We start from the raw sequence: 25,685 nt of genomic DNA, 5'->3' as shown, positions 1-25,685 counted from the left end.
CTGAGGCCGCTTCTGTCGCTGCTCGCTGGCGGCAGGCCAGCCGGCGTGAGCGCCATGTCACTGAGGCCAGGCCGCGGCTAGTGAGGAGCCTGGGCAAGGGAGCGCGGGTCAGCCCTTCCTGTCCTTTGAGGCCAGTTTTCTCACGGAGACATGCTGCCTGGCTTCCCTCAGCCTGATTCTGTCCCCTGATTCCCTCTGTCCCCTGGGAATATTGAGAGACACGTTTTCATCTATTTTTATTAGCTCATTGCTTATTAATAATCACCATGGAACCTGCTTGTGGAGGCCGGTGCTGCCTTTTCTATCCAAGGCCAGAATGGTTGGATTTGTTTCTTTCATTTCATTTAAGTCAAGGTTTCTCCACCTCGGCACTTTGGATCGCGTAACTCCTTGTGGTGGGGGCCGCCCTGGGCTCTGTAGGATGTTTAGCAGCCTCCCTGGTCTCCACCCACTAGATGCCAGGAGCACCTCTTCCCTCAAGTTGTGAGAGCCCAAAGGTCTCCAGACATTGCCATGTATCCGCTGGGGGGGCGTGAAACCACCCCCAGTTGAGAACCACTGATTTCAAGGAATAGAAAAGCCCGATTTTAGAGATGGCAAATTATTCCCCTTGACCTCTTGCTGGAAGTTTGTAGGGAAGAGGAGCTTTCTCTGGGCCTCGGAATGAGTCTGGTCTAAAGGTCTCCCAGCTCCATCATTCAGAACTTAAAACTCATTCTCGAAGGAGTTGACCTCCGAAAAGAAAACACAGATCATGCAGTTGCCGTTGGTAGATTTTAGCCTTGTTTCTGCTCTGCCTAGTTCGGCTTCTCTCCTTCTTTTCTTTAGAGACAGGTGAAGGTATAGGGTGTAGGGACGTGGAGTCATAACGGGGTTGGAAGTCTGGTCTCCGGCACTTGCCTGCTGTGTGACCTTGGGCAGCTCACTTTACCTCTCTGGGCTCGGTTCCAGTCCCTAACAGTGCTCCCTACTGCATGGAGTCAGTCTGTGTAAAGTGCTGATTTAGCACAGTGCCTGGCCCAGGACGAGCGTGTAGTAACTGCAGAGGGGTTTGAGAGAGGCCCTGAATGATCTCTAGATTGAGGCCAGCAGCATTTGGTTTCTTTATTTCTTGCTTATGAGCCACATTGCATAAAGCCCAGGATTGGCCCCTTAGTAGGCCTGCCCTGGGCTTCCTTTGCAATCTGTGTCCCTCCAGGATTCCATCTGCCACCATACCTTTGTCTCTGTCCCCAGCCGAATTGCTGTTTTCCAGATAACCTCAGACCTACACGAATGCCAACAGCATTCCTCTAACAGAGCTGAGCTGCCAGAATAAGCCGGCAGCTTCCTGCTCTTTGCCCCAGAAAACATTTCAAGTGATCAAGTGATCAGAGGGAGGGAGGGAGAGGGGAGGGGAGATGCTGCCGCTGCTTATGCAACAAGCTTTAATCCCGGGTTACCATCCGCCACGCGCGCCAGTGGCATATTTCATTTTCTCACTGGGTCGTGAAGTTGGTTGCACAGGAGATGTGCCATTAACTCGCAGTCCTGTTTGTTCTCCCAAAAGCAGCAAACACTGAGCAAAGAGACAAACGGGATTCCCGATGGGATGATGGTGGAGGGCAGCTGCCCACAGCGAGGAGGGAGAGCAGAGGCCGATTAACTCCGGCCTTCACCTCTTGTCCCCCGTTTGGTCTCCCTGCACACGGTCCCCCCCCCCCCCCGGAAAAGGAGGTCCCTCCCTTCTGGTGAGGCCCAGGCCTGCTGTCCTGAGTCCTGGACCTTTGTCAGGCCGGCTGGTGGTGGAGGTGTCCCTCCCTGCATCTTGGCCTCTTCAGCCTAAAATACAACAACAGCAGCAACAAACCCCCTCCGTTGTCATAGAGGCTGGGCCCTGCCCGGGCCGGGTGGTGTGTTTGGATTCCTGGCCCTTCCCGTTCGATATGAGGTTCCCAGCCAGGAAGACTGGATGTAAACACGGTGGGCATCTGTTGTCCATGTGGGGGGGCGGGGGCAGGGAACGCAGGCCACCAGCTCTGGGTTTTCTTTGTGGGAACGAATGCTGGGGGACGAGAAAGCCCACACGTCCTAGTTTCAGGAGGCGAGGGGAGACTTTCTCGGGCCATCGTTTTACGTCCTGGTATATCGCTGTGTCTCCTGGAGGCGTTCTCCAGCCTCGAAAGAATGATGTTTATTTAGCTTCTGTTCCTCCAGCTGGCTGTTTTAAAAAAATCTTGTTAGCGAAGCACCTTGTCTTAAAAAAAAAAAAACAAAACAGCAAGCACGCATGGACATTTTAAGAGCCTTTTGGATTTGCCTTTTCTTTCTCAGAGTACCAACCACAAAGGCAGCTTCAGGGAGGAAACAGGCAAAGACCTGATACTATAGAAAGAGGTGGCATTATACGCAGCTCTGAAAAACCAGTTAATATTTTACTGGGGAGCAGTGCCAGAGGTGGGGGTGGGGGTGGGGCTGCCAAGTGTAGGGCTGTGTGTGAGGCAGCTCCTCCATCTGCCTTTGGGGACGGAAAGAAGCCGCTCTCTGGAAATAAATTTCAGCCAGAATCCTCATAAGGCTCATGGGATTTGTCTGCCCGCTGAGGGCCCAGTTCCCCAAGAACGCACATACAGGGACGACCGTGACAGGAAGGGCCGAGCAGTGGGTGGAGGCCTGACTAAGAATGGGGGTTCTTGTTCCCTCGCTGAGTTTGACATCTTTCTTTCTCCCTCTGGATTTAAATGGCTTCTCAGACCGAGAGGCACTGCCTGTGGCCTGGATTCAGAAGGTACACGCCTCCTTGGGAAGAAGCGAAGGCGAGAGACAGCGGCTCCCTCTCTCCCTCTCTCTCTCTCTCTCTGCATCTGCCGGGAGAGCTGCAGCTGGTACTTTTCCACAGGCCTTTGCTGCGATCTCAGGGCCTAGTTCTCCTGGCCAGGCCTGGAGTCCGAGAGAGGGTTAATAGGCAGGAAGCTGCAGGCCTCGCAGACTAATACGGAAGTCAGATTTTTGTGTAACTGACAGGTTTAGCAGGCCTCGGCGGTGGGGGAGGGGGCGGGAGGGGAAGGGAACTTTGTAGATCTAGGCATGTGGCCTGCTAGGAGCGCCTTTGGCTTTTCTTAGGGTAAGGACGGCGGGGGGGGGGGGGGCCCCCTTGGCATCCTGGCAGGGAGGCAGGAACCCAGGATGGTTTTCCTCGGAGTGGGGACGGAGAGGGGCGAGCGGTTAGCCTCTGGGCCCGGCAAAGGGCTCTCTGGCCTGCTTTTCCAGGAGGCATTTTGACAATGACTATGCAAACTTGACCACTCTGCTCCCCTCCTCCCCACAGCAGCCCGGCTCCTCTGTCCCGAGAAGCCACGGCTGCTCTTTCGCAATTTCCTGGGGGTCCCCTGTGCTGGCTGTTTGCCCCCAGCTCTCAGAGGCCTGCATCCAGCCCCTTTCTCTTGCCCCCTTGGCTGTTTCTCTGGGGTCCCCCACTCCTCAGCTGCATTTCCCCCCCAGGCGGGGGGGACCATTCTGCTGGACCCTTCTAGAAAAGGGCCGTGGCCTTGGGGGCAGGTGAGGGTGAGCCCTTTCAGCTCACCCCAAAAACTCCCTTCCTAGGGCCCCCCAGGCCTCAGGCTCTGCTGGAGCAGGTCAGGCTGGCTGCCCTGGTTTGCCCGTGCCAGGAAATCTAGCCAGGGGGTGGGAGAAGTGCGTCTGGGGGCCCCTTCCCCAAGTTTTCCTTGCTGCAAAAGGCCTAGCTTAGCCTGTCTTTTTCTGTGCACAGGATGGCTCTTGCTCACCAGAGCCTCACAAAGATAATCGCTCAGGAAGTGTTTCAGCCAATCCCGGGCCGCCTTACACTCCGATTTGCCGGGGCAGCCAATCGGGGATGAGCTTTTATTAGGCGGCCAGATCATCAAGCCGAAGTGCCAAACCCTTTTTCTGTGAGAACTAGGAGCCTGTCCTCCATGTTTTATAAGTATTGACATTACACAGTGTTAACAATGCATCCACAGAGGTAAGCTCGACTTTTTAACCATCTTTTTCTCCCCCTCCCTCTGAGACATCCGAATTGTGGGCGAGCAGTGTGATTTCTCTGTGGCTGGCCGTGCCACACTCACCCCCACAGCACTTAGGTTAACTTGGAACTGTTTAGAGAGAATTTTTTTTTGCTTTCTTGGGTCACATGGCTAAGGAGCCATTAGCCATAGCTTGATTTTGCAAACTGGCAAGGGCCTGGCACACTTTTGCTTCCACCAGGACTTGGTGTTTCTGGAATAATTTGAAGCTAGATCCTGGTATGCCAAAAAAGAAGCTTTTTTTTTTTTTTTTCTCTCTCTTTCTCTCTCTCTCTCTCTGAGCAGTTTCCCCCCCTGCACTATTGTCTTCTCTTGTGTCACATGCCTGCTGGGGGAAGAAATGGAAGGTAAGACGCAGGCTCCTCTCCAAGGAGAGCTCATGGCAGACAGCAAAGCAGGCAAGTTTACCTCTCCAAAGAGGTTCTGGGAAGGCTGGACTAACTTCTGACAAGAGAGGACGCGTGTTTTAAAAAGAACCAAGCCCTGAGCAGCACAGCAGTGCTCAGGAGAGGTCTTAGCTCCTGGGGCCTAGGTGGGTGGTGGTGTTTCTACATAGTCTTTTCTCTCCCTACAGGGTTTCTCCACTTGAAACTACATTGTTCAGCCTTTTTTCCTGACTTCTGTTGATACAGAGTGTTCTTCTGCAAGCCAGCCTACAGCCAGCAAATGTTTCTGAAAGTGTTTTCTAGGCTTTGGAGGAAGTTTTTGGAGAAGGGATGGGGATGAGGGGGGTTGGGGGGGGGGAGAGATGTTGGACAACATCCTGCAATAAATCTGTGAGGACTCTTTTTGAATCCCTTAGCTTTCTATTCTTGCATGATTTTCAATGAACTAATGTATCTTTTATCCTTGTTTTCATTTTCTTTTCCCCTTTTCACATTGTATCATCCTCTGTCTCCTGTGTGATAGAGTGCAGAGGAAATAAAATCATGTCTGTGGCTCATGACAGCATTCCATAGTCAGTTGTTGGGTTGTGGTGGTGTTGTGTGTGTGTGTGTTTTTAATAATCCCATGTAACTGTTTAAAAAAATTTCCTTTTTGATCAAGTCCCCAATCTGCCAGCCTGTTCTCTCTTCTTAACTGTGGAAAAATGAGACGGTTGCTTGAACATTGGTTGGGTAAGTAGAGAAATCCATTTCCTCTGTGACCATCTATAAAGAGTTTGGCGAACATTTGGGGTCTGTTTGTAACAGGGGGTCTTGGCTCCAGCAGTTGGGGGCTTTTCATTAGCAGGAATCAATTAAGGGCTTTTTAATAGTGTCTTGATTTTAGGTGACTGTTTGAATCCACTGTTTTTCCCGATAACCTGCAGCTAGGATTGCAGCTTACACTTCCTGTTTACCCTCAGACAGGAGAGAAATGTTCAGTTCATTGTGACTTGCCTGGAGACCTTTCATTAGGTCTGTTTGGATATTAGAACTCTGGGTAGGTGATCTGCTTGTGAAATGTAACGAAAGTGCTAGTTCTTAGCGTTCCAGAGCCTTAAGCATTGGTGGGGCAGGAGCTGGTGGTGGTGGTGGTGGTGGTGGTGGTGTGTGTGGGGGTGGTGGTGTCAGGACCTAATGTATTAGGATACTTACATGTTGTGCAAAATCCCATCCACCACCAAACTTGGTCCTTTTTCCAAGCCTGACCCACACATTGGTATGCACGCTTGCCTTTACTTAGGATTTATTTCTCACTTTTTACATTTCCCCTGATCTCTTCATGCTGTGGTTAGAATTTAAGAGTGAAAAAAATAGACTCGTGTTTAGCGTTAGCCTCAGAATTTCCCAGAAGTTCACTACATAAATTTCCAGCCTGGAGACCCATCCAGCATGAATGTAAATGCTGGAAATATATTCAACTGCTGTGTTATGCCAACTTTATGGAGTCCATAATCTTTTTTTTTCTTTTAAATTAGTGTCCAGCTACCCACCTTTTAGTACCAATTGGGAGAAGGCTTATTTAATAATGAGAACTGTACCAAATTCTAAGTTAAGAAAAGTGTGTGTAAGGCCAGCTTCTTAGAGTAAAAAGTGCAGGCAGTTAATGATGTTATGTCCTTAAAACTGAGCAGTGTGACTGCCCCACACAAGTCGAAGTAAGTTCAGACACTTAGCTATTTTCTTTGTTCTTATCTCCTGGCTGTAAATGGAAATTACTTGTTGAAGTTCTTGTGGCCTTCCTAGGAGAAATGTCTAATCACAAGACTCCTGGTTTGGAGCCTTCAAAGTTTGCATAATGGCGTGTTTGTTAGACTGCAAGGGGAACTCAGGGCGAGGCATTTGTCCTGTAAAAGCTTGCATTAAAAAGGCTCCCACAGGTTTGCAAGGCCAAGAGCTGTTTTCAAATGTGCAGCCCCACCGAGTTCTCAGCCCTGGACCAAGCTAGCCACTTTTGCTCTGGTGCGGTGGCCACCATCAAGCGTGAGTCTGTAAGAAGCTAATTGCTTTCCAAATAGCATTATTTTCCAGTTTCACTAAGGGGGAAAAATAAATGTCTGCATTGCAGCAGGACTAGGTAGGGACAGCAGTGCTGGCTCACGGAGCAGCCCAATGGGGTTCCTCTCTCCAGCGTTTGAACCAATAGACTTGGAGGAAAGGTTACAGATTGACAATTGCAGTGGCCGGACTGAGAACGGGCCTTCTGGAAATTTCTACCATCTTTGTTCCTTTTAGGAAAAGCAGATCCGCCAAGCTGAAGAGTCTCCTACATTCCATTCCTAGGGCATCTCCCCCCCTCCTCCCCTTCTTTTTTACATCAAGGTAGAATGTTCTCTCTGCCACGATTGTAAATTGCAGAGGGAGGAACAGAATGTTGGGCTGTTTTCCTTTTTCCCTCTGCCTCCTCAGTCTCCAAAGAGGATGCACAGCTGCAAGGAGCAAACACAGACACCCTGGAGCTTTGGATTCCTCTCTCTCTTTTTCCTTCAAGACCCTCCAGGATGGACTCACTTTCTGCTTTGGGAAATTAAGTGGCATTCACGTGGGGGAGGGGAAGGAGAAACTGCTTTTATTAGCTCCAGAAAATGGTCAGTGTTCCATCTGTAACTAGGAATTAATTATATATAATCACTCAGTAAACTTTCTACAGAGTTTTTCTAATTGCTGTGCATGAACATAGCCTGTTGGAGCCCAGTCCAGTTACTTTTATAATTAACAGCTCAAAGATTTGAGTCAGAAAGAGAGAAACAATGGGGCCTCTTGGATTATAAATTAGGGATGAAAACAATAACTTTTTTTTCTTTCTTTCTTTCTTTCTTGTAACCCTTTTTCTTTTAAACAAAACATTCCCCCTTTTCTTTCCCTGGGAGAGCACTGGGGAGACTGCTTCAGGTCTTAAATAGGAAAGGGGGGAAAATGAGTCATTCTTTAAAAAGCAGGGTGACAGTAACCCAGAAAACCCTGAAGGCAAAGGTAGGTTTTTTTTTAAAAGTCCAACCACTTCAAATGTGTGATCTCTTTGTTTCTTTTGCCTTCATTCCCCTTCTCTCTCCTGTGGCAGAGGCAGCAAACATTTGTCAGCTGAGAAGCCCTAGATCTGGGTTTGCCTCTGGTTGACCCTGAAAAGAAAGATACATGCAAAGAGCCTTCGCCACCCCACGCAGAGATAGAGGGAGGGGATCTGTTTAGAAGCCCTGTCTTGCTCTTAAACGCAACAACAAGTAAGGATTCACCCTTGGCTTCGGGTTGCTAAGGCCATGGCTGCCCTTCCCCCTTCTCCCCACTCTCCTTACAGATAAACAAGCAGGCAGGCGGGAGCCATTTCTGCCCTGCAGCTTGCTCGCTGCCAGGCTGTCCGTCCTCATCAAGATTACCTACCTACCGGCCGGCGAGGAGCCAGCCAGTCGCCCGTCCTCGCCCTGGCACAGCCTTGGGCACCATGCCCTCCTTTCTCCCCTGGAGCTAAAAAGCAGTCACCTTGACACTCCCCACTCCCAGCACCAGAAGAGTTCTGAGGCCAATTCTCAGACCTGTAACCGTAAATTACACCATCCACTATGAGGCTGTTCCTTCGGCCTCTGAAAGCCGGTTTTGCAAAACCCATTGTTAATTTTCAGGGCTCGTTGGGGGTGGACAAAAATCTAATTTGTGAGTATCCTGTGCATTGGCTAAGGGGAGTGTTTTCCTGTTGTTTCTCCTCTGCAGACGTGGACTGTCTTTCCTGGATGTTAACTGTCTTAGGACTGGCTGGGTGTTTGGTGGCCGTTTTCAGGCTTGGAAGCAGCCTTTTTATTTTACCCTGGCCTCCCCCTGGGATGCCTGTTGTCCTCGAAGCACTTTCGTTTTACCTAGCTCCTTTTGGGTCTGGCTGCAAAGCTGGTTTTGCTATACCAAGAAGGGGGAATGGGCCGCCTCCCCCGCCCCAGCCTGCTCCCTTTTAACATTTTTTCTGTTTGCACAGACACCTGTCTGTCTGCAGTTTATGCCACCAGGCTGCATAATTCCTAACCCTCCACCCACCTAATTCGAGGGCAAGGGGGCCTCCTCTCAGAGCCTTCTGTTGAAGGCTCAGGATCTAAAAGGGAAGGGTTTTTCCTTAGGAACCTGTGACTTCACAAACTCCCCGTCACTGCAGATTTTTTTTTTAAGCTTCTAAACGTTGGGTTGTTGGTGTCCTTTAGTTGAGCTTCTCCTAGTTCTGATATTTAGGAAGGTGGCTTTGAAACTAGCAGAGCTGCTCCCACCAGCGCTGCAGCTATGGAACAAACTGCTACCATTTTAGCTTCAATACAGGAATGAGGCAGTGTTGCCAGACGCCATTTTAAGAATCCTGCATAAATAGCTTAGCTCCCGATGACTGTGCCTGTTTTAGGTGAGTGCTTATATAAAGCTGCTGTGGTAACCATTCCCTTCCCCCCAGGTTTTTTAAAAAAAATTAATTGCAGATTGAAGGAAGCATGGTTTTTTATTTTGATGTTCACTGCTTTGTGTTCTAGAAGAGGAGGATGTTGTGTCTTGGGGATTAAGTATTTCTTACAGCCTGGACCAGTTTGGTATTTTGAATGAAAGTAAAAAGCTGAAGGAAAAGTCCTTTCAAATGATGCATGATTCTTGAATTGCTGTGCGAGCGATGAGCCTTCTCTGTAGACCCAGAGCCTGCGCATGCTGGTTATATATTCTAGATGGCTTAGATATTCTTGGTTAAAAGTCAAAGAGTAGGGGCACTTGGGGAACAGAAATATCTGGGCATTGTGTATCCAGGCATTTTTCTGTCCAGACTAGATGTTTTTCTCTTTTCTTTCTCTCTCTCTTTTGGAAGTGGTGAGGGGACGAGATTCCTGGGAATTACGGACCAGCCTTGAGTCCTCAGAATTAATAATCAGAAGGCTTAAAACATCCTGGAGGTGCACCAGTTCATCTGCAACTTTTAATTGCTCTTTTTCAGTGCATGCAGGTTCAGAAGTAAGCCTAGGTTTTCTTGTTCAGGCAGTGGGGGAGAAATCTTATTCTTTCTGGGACGGGCTGCGATGGTCTTGGTTGTATTTGCAGGTGTGTTATTTCTTCTCTAATTGCCTGAAATGTCTCAGTTTGTGAAATCCAGAGGCAAGTGACTTAGGGTGAAAAATGTGAGTGCAAGAGGTGGTGGTGGTGGGAACATACAATGTATACAACTAGTTGATGGTGTATTTTCCTTTTGGGGTGAGAGGGTGTTGTTTGGTTTTTCAGCTAATTTTACCCTTTTCTTTAGCAGGCCCCCAGCCTCCCCAACAGACCTAAAAAAAAGAAAGTAATGTCAGTTTGAAACAAGGGCTTGTTGTTCCATTGTCTTTGATTTAAATAATCCGGGTTGCTGGAAGGTTGCAGGTATGGAAGGAAAGATGCTGTGTATTTTCTAAGATTTTAATGTGTTAATGACAAGAGTTCAAAGTCTTTTCTCCAGATGCAGCTGCTTTTCCTTTTTAACAATTATTGTTATTTGACTGTTTTTTTCCTCCCAATGACTGAACAGTTCTTAACCTAAATTGACCAAGATGTGTGGGGGCATTCAGACAGGTACAAATCTTTTCTCACCACCACTTTTGATGTAATATTCGTAGTTTTTTCCTCATAACATACTGGTACTTGACACTAAACCAAAAAAAAATGAGATCAGTGGTGTAGAAAAAAAGGAAGTCCCTTTAGATGTGGCTATTCAAAATGACTAATTTTGCATTCTGGTCTTTGCTTTTGTAAATGAAGTCTTTTTTTTTCCCCCCCTTTTAATGCATAGACACTGCAGTTTCCTTTAGTCAAATACAAGTTATTGTGTGTGTGTGTGTGTGCATGTGCTTGCACAGGTTCCCTTTGAAAGGATGGCTTGCTGATCTGTGAAAAAGATGGTTTTCTGAAATTCTTGTGTTTGAAATCCTTGGCTAAAGCTGGTGGTGCTATTGCTAAAGTTAAGTGATTATGGTGCCCACTTGTAATGTACTTGGAAAGATAAAACAGCTTAACTTTTTTCCCCCCTCTTTGCTGCTCCAGAATTGATTATCTTAAACTCAGCAGCAAATAGCCACCACATAACTAGTTTGCATTTTTTTAACCTCTCAGCAGCATTCCTGCCTGGAGTATTCAGCTCCTCCAGGCTGTTACAAGTCAAATAATTGTTCTCTTGAATGCAGCCCTCCTCCATGATCAATACACCTTTGAATGTTTTCATGGCTGCAGAAATCCTTCACGTGGGTTTGCTGGGCTGTGTTATGCATAATTGTTTCTTTCACGACCTTACCTTTTGGTTGGATCACAGATTAATGTTTTCTCCATCACTCAAAATATGGGATCGGTTTCAAGAAGTTTAGGATTTCACATACTTCAGGCTACAGAAGGAAACAGAATTCTAGTTGCTGGAAAGATCAAGGTTGCTATTTGTTCTTTTGAAGTTGCCCATCTACCCATCTCTGAATGCCGCATGGGGCTCTTTGTTAAAATTTATTTCCAGTCACTCCAAGCGAGAAACCATCAGCAGTGTCCATTTGGGCAGCCTGTGTATGTTGCAGGCAGAGTGTGTTTCTGAGTTGACAATATTTGCCTCTTAAGTTGGAGTAAAAAGCATTAGTGCTAAAATCACCTTCCACAAATCACCTTTGTATTATTGCATGTTAGCGACGTGTTTAAGTTGAAGAGGCTGCTTTTATCTGATGACAACCATTTGTGACAACATGTCAGTTGTTTCTTTGCTGGTTTGTGTCACAGGCTTTCTCTCCAGATGCAGTGTAAATGAAATTGTTAATGGGGTTCAGTATCAGAGAGCTAAATGTGTTAATATTCTGATTTGAAACTTGACTGCCTTTCTTTCTTCTTTCTGCGGGCACTAGTTAAATTTGAGGATTCCAAGTTCTCCTAATTTAATTCTGAGCTGTCATCTCTTCCTGTCTATCTAATTCCCGTCCTGAATCCTCTTCCCCCAATAGTCAGGGAATACATCTCCAACTGACCCTCAGGTTCCAGGCCCGTTTGGACTCATCTTTTGTCTTGTCACTGTCCCAGACCATGGAACACAGAAGGGACATTCTAATCCTTTCTCTCTTGCCCAGCCTCCCTCCCGTCCTGGCCTTGAGTCTTCCAAATGGAAAATTCCAGCAGTATCAGTTGGTGATGCACCCATTTCTTGTTGAACCATAGTCTGATGGAATTGCATCTAAAGTAAATGGTCCGATTCTTATCTCTTCATTGTCAGCCCAAATTCTTGGGAAGTTCCAATACCTCATAGAGTTCGCACCTATAAAAAGCAGGACTTGACTGGCTTGGCTTGGGAGGGTTGTGTGTGGGGAAGATAGGCAATGGCCTGCACCGCATTCATCGAGAGTTCCAGCAGAGAGAGGGAGAGAAGATTCTGGCGGACCTGCCCAGCAAAGGGGCCCGCTTTCCCCGCTTCTCTCCCCAACCCCCAGCTCTCAGCCTGTCTTTTAAATAATCCTTCCTCATTCCACTTTTGTGCTGGGGGATAATTAGTCACAGCTCAAAAGAGGGCTCAATGCTTTCTCTAAGCCATGCCTGCTATAGAGAGGAAACCTCCAGGGGTGGGGAGCGTGGAGACCCCCATCCTAATTCCTCGGATAAATGCTGGCGGTTTGAATGTTTGAGACCAGGCCTTTTGCTTCTAGCCTGGGTGTATTTTTCAACTTTGTAATGTAACCTGTATATTTTTTCATGTTCCTCTCTCATCGGGAAATTGTAAGATTTAGGGGAGGGGTCTGGGAAGTGCTGTGCCTTGCAGAATTCAGAGATCAGAGCTCTGGGTACCCTGCGGGCCACCTCCAACCTGACCCTGTGTTAATAATAAGAAACTTGTTTACTTGAAGCCTGGGCTCTGGTGGGCCCACGGGTGTAGATTGTAATTGTGTGTCTAAAAAAATGCTTTTTTGTATCCCCCAGTAGCATGACAACTAGAATAGTAATTTGACTTAAAAAAAAGAACAACCTAGTGTTTTCAAAAACTCCTTTAGGCGTGGTAACACTTTGAAATCAGGTGTGGGGTTCTTTCCCCCCACCCCTGCGTAAGGATGAGGGATTGTCGTAAAGGTGGGTGTGTTGTTAGCACTTCTAAGCTGCTGCCCCCATGGGGCAAGTTCTCAGTCTACCTAAACGTGAACGTAATTTGCTCTGTTTCAGCTTGGCTGAAGAGGAAATAAAAACAGAACAGGAGGTGGTAGAGGGCATGGATATCTCTACTCGTTCCAAAGGTGAGTCAAAATCTTGTATTATCTATTCGAGAGCAGAGGAGGAAATTGGAATTTCTTTTTCTTGTTGTTGTGGTGCAGTGGAGTGTGGCTGTGTGAGCCAAGGTTGTGACACTCCTCCGATTTGGAGGTGTGGAACCTTTGATGGATAAACCTAATTTATGGAGAAATCGCCTCCCTTCAATTTTCCTTCCCTTGCGTGTCTGTGTAGGTGTACCGACCTGTCGGGGATTGTCCCGACAGTAAATTTTCCGCATGTATCGTGACTGAGAGCAGCTGGCTACCTCCCTGCGGGGTAACTTTGAGGAATCAGAATTTAAATAAAGCATGTTCTAGAAGCAACCAGAGGCTCTAGCTGCCGCTTGTTTTCTGATTTTAATAACAGGTCTCTTTGGAATCTCCGGACTGGAATGAAGTTGGCCCACTTCATTGGAAAACGGTGGTCTTGGTTAGAGAAAAAAAAGGAAATGTAGAACTTTCTGGAATGCTGGTGCCAGCGTTTGCATTTAGGACAAAATTTAGCAAATCAGAGCAAACACGGTCTATGTTTTTATTTAGAATCCTGTGTCAGACTTCCTCACAATGTTCTAATTGCGAGATTGGTACTTTTTGTTGGGTCTGCGTGAGCTTTTACGAGGCTTCCCAAAAGGAGGCACTTGCTCCCTTCTGCCTTCAGGGTGCCTTTAGAAAGGAGCTGCTGGAGCGGTTTTTGTATCTTTGGTTGATGGAAATGCTCATCTCCAAACTTAATGGTTGTACCAAGAGGTTGTTATTCCTTCTGCAATCACTGAGTGCCTGGGCTGAGCACACGGCCAGCCTGTGGGTCAGGCCTGTGGGTCACGGGGAAGGGCTGGAGAGGGGGTTGTTACAGACTGCCAGAAAGATGCCTATCTCGCCAGAGGGTGTGTCACAGAAAGTGGCTCCCTAAAGGCATCTGAGGCCACGAAGCCTTCTGAGGATTTTTACAAGACTGCTGTCATTTTGGGTAAATGTAGGGATCCGATAGTGAAGACTGGGAGCTGGCTGGTGAGGGCCTGGCATGGCGCAGAGAGGAGGGGGAGGCCCCTCAGGTGAAGGCCAGCCTGCCTGGCTTGGGGGTCCATGGAGGGAGCCGCAGGGAGAGTAGCGGGGCTGAGTCATTGGCCTCTGCCCCCCTTCATCCCAGCCCCCACCCAGCCCATGTGGGGCTATCACCCCTGTAAGTAATGGTGAGGAGAGCCACGGGGAGTTTTGAGCAAGGAAAGAACCTTCTGGAAAGGGTGTTTTGAGACGTTGCTGATGAGGGAGTGGGTCCCAGCCCCATGGTTGTGGTGAGAGTCGGATGTGGACAGAGAGGCCAGGGCCCCCGGGAGCTGCGACGGGCTTCCTTCTCACTCCACCGCTCGCTCTCCCCCGGGCCTGGGGCACCTTCTGTCTCTGTCCTTCCCTTTTCTTATGTGTAAAATGAGGTGTTGAGTTAGAGTCCAGGATCCCTTCCCCCTTGGGCCTTGCTTGCATAGACAGTACTGCCTGACAGTCTCTGTGAAGGCAGTGCTTGTACCTGCAGCTTTTCCTTACTGGCTTCCATCGATCCCCTTGTGAGGTGGGTGGTGGTTCCTGCTGTGCAGACAAGGAAACAGGCTCTGAATGGTGGTCTCACAGCTAGTACGTGCGGAATGGGCCTGAACGAGCCTCTGTCCCCAGGAGGTGCTTCCTTCGTGGGCGCTGGAGCCCTGTGGCCATTGTGGGGAGTCTCCAAAGTGATCGTCCCCTGGGGCGGGAGCCTGCTCTACTCAGACCCCGGTGTGTGGAGACCCCCTCCCCTTCCCCTTGGTGTGGGGACCTCTCTTCTCGTTGTCTTTCAGACCCCCTGGATGCTCCTAACCCTTCACCAGGTGGCATTTCCCTCTGTGCCGCCCGAAGCGTGACGCTGCTGGGGTCGTCCTTGTCCCTCTTTCTCGTCTGCCCCACTCCAGTCCTCTCCCTCCAGCAGCCAGGGCCATCTTGAAAAACAGATCGGAGCCGGCCCTTCTTGCTCACTCCTTCCGCTGCCCTTCCAGTGCCCTTGGGCTCCAGCCTGACATCGCTCTGGCCTACCCACCTGGGCCTGCCTGCCTGGTCGCCAAGACCTGCCACCCGCTCGGCTTCCTTCCCCTTCGTTGCCCTCGTGACCTTCTGTTCACCTTGGATCATTTCCCCCCCTGACTCCCCTCGAGCCTCCCGGCCTCCTTCCCCTCCTTCCCTCCTGGGGCCTGTGTGTCCTGTGCCCTTTGCGGGGAACATGCTGCCCTGGGCCCTGCTGCCTCTTTGTCATCCCTCACAGTCATCTCAGACGTCATCTCCTCCGAGAGGCCTTCGGCAGCCACCCAGTCCAAAGGAGCCGTTGCGTCATATTCTGTTATATTTTTAAAAATGAACTTCTAATTTTAGAGCAGTTTTAGATTTCCGGATAAGTTGTGAAGATAGTACAGTGTTCCCGTGTCACCTCCCTGACCCCACACAGGCGTGCGCGCGCACACGTACACAGACGCGCGCTCACACACTGTGGTACATTTGCCACAATTAATGAGTTGATAGTGGAATGTTATTACCAACTGAAGTCCACGCTTTGTTCCGATTTCCTTAGTTTTCCCACCAAAGTCCCTTTTCTGTCCCCATCCAGGACACCGCATTCCATTTAGTTCTCATGTCTCCTTAGACGCCTCTCGGCTGTGACCGTTTGTCAGACTTTCCTTGGTTTTGAGGACCTTGATCGTTTTGAGCAGTGCCGGTCAGGTGTTTTGTGGGATGCCCCTTGCTTAGGAGTTTTTTGGTGTCTTTCTCATGATTGGGTGGGGGTGGACTGCGACTGTGGGTTTGTGGGAGGAAGGCCACGGAGTGAAGCGCTGTTTTCATCGCATCATGTCGAGGATGCATATCATCATCGTGATTTGTCGCTGGTGATGTTGACCTCGGTCACCTGACAGGTGGTGTCTGTCAGGTCTCTTCCCTTCCGTACTGTGCTCTTTGGGAGAAAGTCACAGCGCCCAGCCCACGCGTACCGAGTGGGGGGTTATGCTCCCCCTCCTTGAGGCCAGAGTGTCTACAGAAATTATTGGAATGTATGAGAGATTTGTCTCTTCTCTCCTACTTGTTTATTCAAGCATTTATTGGTATCAGCATGGACTCAATTACTTTAAACTTGAGGTAATAGTCCAGTGCTGCTTATTTTATTGCTCAAGTTGTCCTAGCTTTGGCCATTGGGAGCACTTTCAGTTGGCTCCTGTGTCCCTCTGACATTATTGTGGGGTTCGTTGATTGAACACTTTCTTTTCTTTTTTTTTTGAGGAAGATTAGCCCTGAGCTAACATCTGTTGCCAATCCTCCTCTTTTTGCTGAGGAAGACTGGCCCTGAGCTAACATCCGTGCCCATCTTCCTCTACTTTATATGTGGGATTCCTGCCACAGCATGGCTTGCCAACTGGTGCCATGTCCATACCTGGGATCCAAACTGGTGAACCCTGGGCCTCTGAAGCGGAACGTTGGCACTTAACTGCTGTGCCCCCGGGCCAGCCCCATCTAGTACATTTTTTTTTTTTTAAAGATTTTATTTTTTCCTTTTTCTCCCCAAAGCCCCCCGGTACATAGTTGTATATTCTTCGTTGTGGGTTCTTCTAGCTGCGGCATGTGGGACGCTGCCTCAGCGTGGTCTGATGAGCAGTGCCATGTCGGCGCCCAGGATTCGAACTAACGAAACACTGGGCCGCCTGCAGCGGAGCGTGCGAACTTAACCACTCGGCCATGGGGCCAGCCCCCCATCTAGTACATTTTTAATCTTATCTTCACTGTGCAGCTTGATGAACTTTAACACGTGTATACACTTGTGGGACCACAACCCACATCAAGATAATAGAACATTTGCAGCTTTCCAGAAGCTTCCTCAAGATCACTCCAGATTTTCTCCAGCCCTTGTCTGTGACCTTGTACTTCTTATTTGTTGGTTTGTTGATGGTGTCCCCTGCTAGAATTTGGGCTCCCTCTCTCCCCAGGCCCTAGACCAGCATGCTCAGCCCCACTTCCATTCGAGAGGCAGGGTGGCATGGAGGTCTAAAAAAACCTGGCTTCTAGAACTAGGCTCCCTGGGTTCACATTCTGGCTTGCCCCCGCCTAGCTGGGTTATTCTTTGTGACTCGGTTTCCACTTATATGTGGGGCTGATAAAGATAGAGGGTTATGATGAAGACACAATTTGTTCACACGTGCGCGGTGCTCAGAATTGGGACGTGGTGAGTGCTCGAAAATGTCGGCCGTGGTTAGAGTTGGCGTGAAGCCGGTGAGCGTGTATGGAGAAGGCTTTCACCCCGTTCTCCTTCCCTGACTTACAGCCTCTAGGAAGACGGCACGCAGGCAGACAGGGAAGCCAAGCCCAGAGAGTCCAGAGTTGTGGAGGGTTACCCAGCAGGCGGGCTCTGGACGGGCTTCCTGTCCTGTTGGCCTCTGTGACGTCTCAGGAAAGCCGCTCTGCAGCTGTTTGGACCAGTTTCCCCGGGGCCTTTGGAGCCCCTGTTCTGGTGGGGAATCTGTGAGGGGAGAGGGTCATCTGGTTCTGAGGGAGACCTTTGTCTCTCCCCAGGGACTGCCTTGGATGGCTTTCTTTGTGTGGAACTCAGCTCCCCTCTTCCAGGTGGCTCAGGTGGCAGGTGACTGACCGCTTCTGTGTCTGGGGAACCCTTTTGACAGAGCATCTTGGGTCAGGTGAGGAAGTTGGATACACAGAGGCCTGGAGTTGAGAGTGGGTTTCTGAGGGCGGAAGTCAGCAAGGTCAAAATGCGCCGCCTGCAAAGGCTCACTGGCAGGAAGGCTGACCCCTCCTTCAGTGCCGATCGTCTCAGGATCCACAGTGTGATGTTGTGGGCTCACTGAACACACACTTACTCCTCTAGCCTGCTTTTCTTGTGGTTTGGGAAATTCATGGCTTTGCTCCCCACGCGCCACCATCCCTGTCAGGGATCTCTGGTTGTGAGCAAGGGCAGCCAGCTCTGGTTAATTAGAGCAGGAAGGGGATGAACTGGAGGGAAGTCTGTGGGCTCCTGGCGTCGGCGGGAAGGCTGGAGGTCCAGGGCTGCTCGGGGGAGCGGAGCCGGTGTACAGCGTCCTGAGGATCAGCAGAGCAAAGTCCCTAGGGAGAGTCCCTCACCTAGTGTCATGTGCCTGCCCTTTGGCCAGGGAGGGGACACCTGGACCCACCAACACTGTCCCCATCGTCGGGGAAGAGACAATTCCTCAAAAATCGGTGAGGTGATGCTCAGGCATCTTGGGAGGGTGGCAACGTTATTCTCTGCTGGTGGGTCGAGAACAGGCCCTGAACCTCACTGTCCCTGGGAAACTTAGAAACTCTGACAATAATGAGCTCAGAATTCTTTAATCCCATTCCTACATCTAGTCCGTATGACCTTTCAGGTTCTCTAACTACATTTCCATTTGTGCGCCCTCTTTTCCCTAACACGTACTCACTTATTAACTGAGTAATTCCCAAGCCCGTCATTGCCATTAGGCCAGCCTTGGCATTTACTGGAGCATTTTAGTTCTCGGGAGACAAAGCTTTCGAGCTTTCAAGATGTCCTGTTGACATTTGTGTCCAAGGGTAATATCTGCTGAAAGATGCTCAAGCATAAATCGAAAGTACTATTAGATGCAGGTGTGTTTGCCTAACTAATATTTCCTGAGTCCTTATTAGGTGCCAGGTATTAACATGCAAATTACTTTATTTGATTCTCATCATAATGCTGTGATACAGACGTGGTGTTACTCCCATTTTACAGTTAAGGAAACTGAGGCTCGGAGGCATTGAAGAAGTGGCAAAGTGGAGAACTGGGGTCAGGTTTTACCTTTGATTTTAAACCTTTGTACTTAGTCATGAGCTCTCCCCCAAGGGTTCCAAATCAGATGTCTGCAGGGGCCAGCAGGTGCACCAGCGATTGCAGCTGGCATCTAGGCTCCCGGGGCCTTTGGAGAGTAGGAGATGCCTGCATGGAGTGGGGAGGTTGCCTCCGTCTGATCGCTGACCAGCAGGAATATGGCTCACCCAGTGTTGCCAGGAGTTTTTTTCCTCCCTGTAAAGATGCCTGATTTAGAAATTTGGTCTGTGCAGCCCAGTTTCTGAAAGACCACGCACGAACCCAATAAAACGTATCTCCAGGTCAGAAGCGGCTAAGGGCTGTCAGTTTGCATTCTCTGCATGAGACTGGTGATGGCACAGTTCATTGCAGGATTTTGGCTACACTCTGCATGAGTCAGAACAAGCCCTTCCAAGGCCAGGGACTTGAAGTCTGAAAAATGATGGACTCTGCAAGTTGGTGTCTCCATACAGAGGCTCTCCTGTTGGGGCTGCCTGCGTCTTGATCCTGCCATGTGTGCATTTTGTGGTAATGATTGTGGTGTGCGGATGCCAGGCTGCCAAAGCTGAAAGCGTTTTTAAAAATGTCTGTGTAATGTCTCCCGCACGAGGGAACAAGCCACTTGGAAACCATGCACAGATGCAGCGGAAGCCCGAGATATTAAAATCTTGAACAGTATCATTCTTGCTGAGATTTGCCTGAGTATGGATTTGTTTTCCGAGACAGGATGCTAGAGAATATACAATTATAGCAATTTGCTAGCCAGCTCCAGACCTTAATTAGTTCAGGATCCTCGTTCTCACTGTTGTATGTAAATTGAGACTGTTTCACAAAGGGATTGTTTATGAGGACGGCTCTGAGATAGAGATTCTGTCATTTTTTTTTTTTTTTTAAGAAAACTCTTGAAGAAAATATAGCCATAAACACCACTCAAATGACAGGGCGATGCAGAGGTGCTGAGAATTTTTCTTTTAAAAAATGAGCGTCAGTATTTTTAACTCCCATTTTGGCTCTCCTCCATCTCGTACAGCCCGAGAAGTGCCGTCCATGTGCTGTGCAATGGGAAGAATTTATTTGCAAGTTAGGTAGCCACCAGGTTGTTTCTCTCCCAAGGTCGGAGATGCCCCGGAAGACTGAAGATGTCGGACAACGGCTTTCCAAATGAGAAATCTACCTTCTCTCGGCCAGTGTAGCATCCACCGTGCATCTGTTCGTGGAGTCCTGTCGGCACCATCTGTGCCATTTAGCGTTGTGGTTCACTTGTGGAAGGCCTTGTGTTCGCCCCGGGTTTGAAGCCTGACCCACGTTAATATGATTTTGTGACTATTATTCTAGAAGACTATGATCTAAAATTGACTCAGCCTTCGGTTAAAAAGAACTGTTTCTCCTTTTTCCTCCTCCAAATGCCTGTAGAATTAACCTTCTAGGTCTGAGGCCTTTTAGAGGTCCTGGCATGTTTTTGGCTAAAAGTTTCAAATAATAGTTACTTCATTTTGCTCCGTCGACGGTGGATCCTTGACTGTTGACTTGAGGGGAATGAGTCTGGAAAGTCCGCGTGTCACGGTCAGAGTGGGTGCAATTACAAGGCCCTCCCAGCACGTCACCCCGCTGCCCCATGTTCCTCTCACCCACCCCCCACTTTCCTGGGAACCTAGAGATCTAGCATGTCACAGACTTTTGTTCTTTACAGCTTTATTGAAATATAATTCACATAGTATACAATTCTCCGTTTTAAAGTGTACGCTTCAGCGCTTTTTAATATTTTCACAGAGTTGTGCAACCATCACCACAGTCAATTTTAGAACACTTTCAGCGTCCCAATAAGAAACCCCATACCTGGGGCCAGCCCCAGTGGCCTAGTGGTTAAGTTCGGCGAGCTCCTCTTCGGCGGCCCAGGTTCGGTGTCGGTGTCGGTGCCTGGACCTACACCACTCGTCAGCTGGCTACGCTCTGATGGCAATCTGCGTACACAATAGAGGAAGATTGGCACAGATGTTAACTCAGGGTGAATCTTCCTCAGGAGAAAAACCAAAAAACCCCACCCCGTACCCATTAGCAATCACTCCTCATTCACTGCCTCTTTACCCAGCCCCTGACAACCACTAATCTACTTTCTTTCTCTGTGGATTTGCTTACTTTGGACATTTCATATAAATGGAATCATATAGAATGCGACACTTTGTGTCTGACTTTTCCCTTAGAATGATGTTTTCAAGGCTCATCCACGTTGTAGCCCGTATCGGTCCTTCGTTCCTTTTGATGGCCCAGTGATGCTCTGTTGTGGCTGTATCACATTTTGTTTATCCGTTCATCCGTTGATAGACATTGCGTTGTTTCTGCTTTTCGGCTATTGTGCATAATGCTGATGTGAATATTGGTGTATGAGTTCGTGTGTGGATGTCTGTTTCGTTTCTCTTGGTAATAGACCTTGGAGTGGCGTCGTGGGGTCATCGGGTCATAGGGCAGCTCTGTTTACCCTTTGGATGAGCACAGACTTTGGAACACACTCCAGCCTCTTCCACGTCTCCTCTCTTGATGCTGCGTCTTTCCTACCAGCAAGTCTTCCTGTTTCTGGCCTCTTCTTCAAAGCCAGCCTTCTTAGAAGTGTCTGTACTCACGTCTTGCCTTCTTCACCTCCTACTTTGTCCTGTCAGCTGCATGGTGGCTTCCGCCGGTCCTGCCGGAGGAGCTGGTTTTGCTGAGCTTCCTGCAGACTCCACGTGGCTTTGTCGGGGGGAGGTTTCCAGCGCTCGTCCACCTTGCTCTAACAGAGGTATTGGACACTGCCAGTCGTTCTTCTCCTGGAAACCGTCTCTTCCTTTGGCTTTGGTGCCACCACGGTCCTGGTTTTCTTCCTGTTTCCTTGGCACCTCGTCTTCTCTCCGGCCGTTGAGTGTTGGCGTCACTGGAAGCTTGGCCCTGTCCTCGTCTCTCCCAGCCCGTTCTTTCCCTGGGTGATCTTGCCCACATCTGTGGCTTTGACTCACAGACTTTTTATGTCCAACCTCGGTTTTTCCTGAGTCATCATGCAGAGGGCCAGCCGCCTCTCTGACCTCCCTACCTGTTGTTTGTGGGTGTCTCAGACTCAGCGTGTCCCAGACCGATTTCTCCTCTCAGCCTTCCCTCCTGCTCTCCCCACCCCAACAAAGCACCTGCTTCTCCACCATGAGGAACAAGCCAGTCCTCTGCCACTTGGCTCGGCCAGAGATATGGGACTCATCCTCAAATCTTCTGTCCTTTTGCCTTTTGTGTCATTTTCTTACAATGTTATATTCTAAATGTCACCTGTTTTCAGCTTATCACCATTGAATTGCAGTAGTCTTGTAACAGGTCTCACTGTCTGTTCCCCCTAATCCTTTGGAAAGGGGCATCTCTTCTGGCTGCCACCTCCTACCTTAAACTCCTCAGGGCCTTCTCCTTGGTTTTAAGATGAAAGTCAAAATCCTAGAATCTTCATGGGCTGGCTCCGGCCCACCTTTCCAGCCTCGTCTCTCCATGTTCCTCTTTTCTCTCCACTTCAGCCGCGCTGATCTTCTAGATTCTAGAATGAGCCACATCTGGCTATGGGGCCTTTGCTCATCCCTGGAAGATCCTCTCCTCTCTTTTCTCCTGACCTGCCACCCGCCTCGATTCTCAGGTTCCAGGTGAGGGCGGTCCTGCCTTTTGTTTTTGCTCGTCTCGTTTCACCTGGTGCCCGTTTTATTACCTGTGTGCCGTGAATGTTTATTTTGAATGAATGAGTGAATTACTTGATTTTGTCTGTCACACGGATAGAACTTTTATCCTGGAGAATGAAGTAAGAGCAGCCTTTCAGCTAGAGAGGATGGCTTCGTTTCCAGCATAATCTGTGGCTGGAAATAATTACCCAAGCTCACATGTCTGCTCTGTGAAACCTTGGTGGCCTCTTTCTTTCTTTCCCCCCAGGGACACAGCGCTCTTTGAAATGGCCCCTCTTCCCTCTGATTTCTTTCCTTCCCTTTGTGTTGCTGCCACTTCTAGGAGCCCCTTTCCAAAACACAAGCCCAGTTGTCCTGCTCCCGGCTCTAAATTCCCGCTGGCTCCCAAGGACCACGGTCTTGAGCGGAGATTCAAGGCCCAGCCCTGTCTGTCCTTTCTGGGCTCTGGTCAGCACTCCTGCAGGACCTGGCCCTCCTATGCAGCCTGCCATTTCCCAGGTTGGTCCCGTGATGGATGTGCCAGATTCCCTCCTGCTCCTCGAGAAGTCACACCTGAGTCGATCCTTCCAGACAGCTCTTCCTGGGCACCGCCTTTTCCTCACCTTCGCTACCTCCTTGGGGATCCAGGCCCCCCTCTTTCTGAGCCTTCATTTACATCTCCTTTGGTGGAGTCCTTTGGCTTCCAAGGTCAAAGTCACCCTGGAAGGTCCCTTCGATTGCCCTTGGAAGGACAGTAATCAGCTCTGGCCACACATTCTTAGGCATACTAAAGGTGTGAGAATTTCCCACAAGCCAGGCTAAAGGAGCAATCCAAGCAAGGCAAGTCCACATACACATTTCTAGGCATCACATCATTATGCCTCGGCAGCAACTACCGAATCCCTCAGACAGGGACGGTGGAGGATTCTCGTGTGTCCTGCTCGTCTGCTAGGCTTGCTCCTTTGTTAAATGTTGAGTGTCCACAGCCGTGCTGTCTGATAAGGTAGCCACTGGTGTATGTGGCTGTTTAAATTTACATTCGTCAACATTTAAAAATTCCTTCCTCAATGGCACTAACCACATCTCAGATACCCCATAGCCGCACGTGGCTAGAGGCCGCCGTGTTAGCACAGATATGGAACATTACCATCATTCTAGAAAGTTCTATTGGACAGCACTGCTGTACAACTTTAATCAATGAACGCATATATTGTGCTTTATGCTGTAGGTGAAAATACCTAGCCAGGGACTGGCACAACATAGAACATGTCAATCAATAATTATTATATTGGAGTCTTAAGTTTTGCTTGATCAGTTTGTTACTGCACAGAGATGGGGTTCTCTTCCCGATACGCATAAAAAGCCAATTGTTACGGCATCAGCTTTTGAGAAGAGAAAAAGCTTGATTGTGAGGTCGACCAGCAAGGAGACAGAAGGCAGAAGCTCAGAAATCTGTCCTCCCATTCAGGGCTTGGGGTGAAATTTATGGGATGAAAGGCAGGGTGGTCTGACGTGTGGAGATAGGTGATTGGAGGTGAGGAGAGGTGAGGTCATTGAGGACCTGTGTAAGCGTAGTCCAGTCTCATGCCTCTTCGCAGGACACGTGTTCACCAAATGGTGGCGTTAGCATGATCTGAGGGTGGAGTTTTCGGCCCCTTGAAGTCAAAAGGGTCACCTATCTGTCCGGCATTTGCACAGGCCTAATTGATGGGTTGGTGATCTTAACCGGCCTGAACTAGGCAAGGGACCGACTCTCAGTTCCTGAAAAGCAGCTCCTACTCTGTTGATAAGGTGGGATCAGTGGAACTGGTCCTAGTGGTCCTGTGGTGACAAACCCCTCCTTGGCCTGCTCTTTTTTGAAAAGTTCCGCAAAGAGAGAAGATGGCTATCTTCCTGTCTTCCCAAGTTGCAATTCCTATCCAGGCCCCACTGAACTGTTTTTCTGCCAGGCCCTTTGGCATCTTGGCATACTGGCTGGGGGAGAAATAAACACCACAGGGTATGCTGGGCCACCCTCTCCCCACCCTGCAAATTACTCTGTTGTAGAATTCCTTTACCTGTGTGTCTCCTCTCCTAGACTGATGTGGAGACCAGGTCTTTCTCACCTCTTCAGCACAGGGCTAGTGATTTTATAGTGGCTGCTCAATAAATGCTTTTTTAAACAAAGACTCTGGGGCCTGCCTGGTGGTGCAGCGGTTAAGTGCACACGTTCCGCTTCGGTGGCCCCGGGGTTCGCTGGTTCGGATCCTGGGTGCGGATGTGGCACTGCTTGGCACACCATGCTGTGGCAGGCGTCCCACATATAACGTGGAGGAAGATGGGCACAGATGTTAGCTCAGGGCCAGTCTCCCTCAGCAAAAAGAGGAGGATTGGCAACAGATGTTAGCTCAGGGCTAATCTTCCTCAAAAAAAAAAAAAAAAAAAGAATCTGTTCCCAGAAATATAAACTAATTAACTTTAAGAAAAATGTTTTATTAGATTTTCTTTTCAAATGATAAGATCAGTGTGTATCTGCCTGCAACAAGCCAAAGAATACAGAGAAAAAGCTAGAAAGCCTCTCCCTCCAGGTAACCAATGTTAAGTTGGGTATGTTTTCATCTCTACTTTTCCCCCCTCTCTTATAAAAATAAAAACAAACTTATACCCTGATGTGGTTGAACTATCTAGAACTCGGCCATCCCAGCAAAGCTTTATCGCTTGTCTCTTATCCCTCTATTTAACTTCTTGCCCTTCTCTGCTTTACTTTGCCTTTAAGGGATCTTCAAGGTTTGACAGTTAAGAATAATGGTGACCTTGGCAAACGGAATTTCCTGTTGCCTCTTAAGGCGGGGCAGGCTGGAGGACTGTTCCATGTGGAAATGGCAACCCAGTGTGGCTTCTGGTGTTTTTTTTTTTTAGTGAGAAGCTAGTAATCTGGATTTCTAAGTGCAATTTCTCCCAATTTTTAAATACTGACAGCTAACTTAAAATTTAAAAGTATGATGCAGCTGTCGGTGGACTGGATTCAGCCTGTGGTCCTTCAGTGGCCACCGTAGCCCAGCCCTTGGCCGTAGGTTCCTCTAGACTCATTTCCTGGCGATCGCTGCCCTTCTAGCTCGCTGGTTCATGTCATCAGCTGTCACCAGGGCCCTCTTCCTAGTAAGGCTGACCTGGTTTTGTCCTTTACCTCCTTTCCCACTCCAGGAACTCCGCCTCCCCACACGGGAGTTTGAGGACTGTCTTTCAAACCAGGCTGCTGTTTCTTGGGTTGGCACGAGAGATAGACTGGTAGTTGGTGAGCATTGTTTGACAAATATGAGTCTTTAAAATCTAGTCTCCTCTCAAGCCTGGTGAGATGCTGACAGTCTGAGAAGCCCGAGGAATCTAAGATGGACACAGGAAAGAGCAGTTTTAATTTCTCTTGATTCGCGCCTATTGAGTTAGGTGGAGGGAAGATGAACTTGGAGAAAATAATCTTTTGCTTTCCCTTTTTGGGGCCATTCCCATAT

The 25,685-nt window shown here is 48.9% G+C and overlaps 1 protein-coding gene and 1 long non-coding RNA gene across 37 annotated transcripts in view; one reads left to right on the top strand and one right to left on the bottom strand.

Annotated features, from left to right (window-relative positions):
* The first annotated feature begins 2,471 nt into the window (after positions 1–2,471).
* The window catches only part of ZMYND8 (zinc finger MYND-type containing 8), a 116,461-nt gene continuing 93,247 nt past the window's right edge, over positions 2,472–25,685 (top strand). For 10 of the 36 annotated variants that reach the window (XM_070589405.1, XM_070589398.1, XM_070589383.1 and 7 more), the window contains exons 1-3: positions 3,030–3,103; positions 3,749–3,982; positions 12,620–12,690. In XM_070589405.1, coding sequence (XP_070445506.1) covers positions 3,969–3,982; positions 12,620–12,690 — 85 coding nt within the window. In that variant the 5' untranslated portion in view covers positions 3,030–3,103; positions 3,749–3,968. Of the gene's footprint in view, positions 2,768–3,025; positions 3,104–3,748; positions 3,983–4,328; positions 4,442–4,617; positions 5,162–7,994; positions 8,841–12,619; positions 12,691–25,685 lie in introns of those variants that run through there. The other 26 variants (XM_070589402.1, XM_070589391.1, XM_070589386.1 and 23 more) reach the window with 11 other exon arrangements.
* On the bottom strand, positions 20,217–21,543 carry LOC139078256 (uncharacterized). The gene is made up of 2 exons (XR_011531135.1): positions 20,678–21,543; positions 20,217–20,502 (listed from the first exon to the last, which is right to left on the bottom strand). It is a non-coding gene; the product is annotated as an uncharacterized lncRNA (long non-coding RNA).

Source organism: Equus przewalskii, chromosome 21 (assembly GCF_037783145.1).
Source record: "Equus przewalskii isolate Varuska chromosome 21, EquPr2, whole genome shotgun sequence".
NCBI lineage: Eukaryota > Metazoa > Chordata > Mammalia > Perissodactyla > Equidae > Equus > Equus przewalskii.
This window is presented reverse-complemented; position numbering and strand designations above follow the sequence as displayed.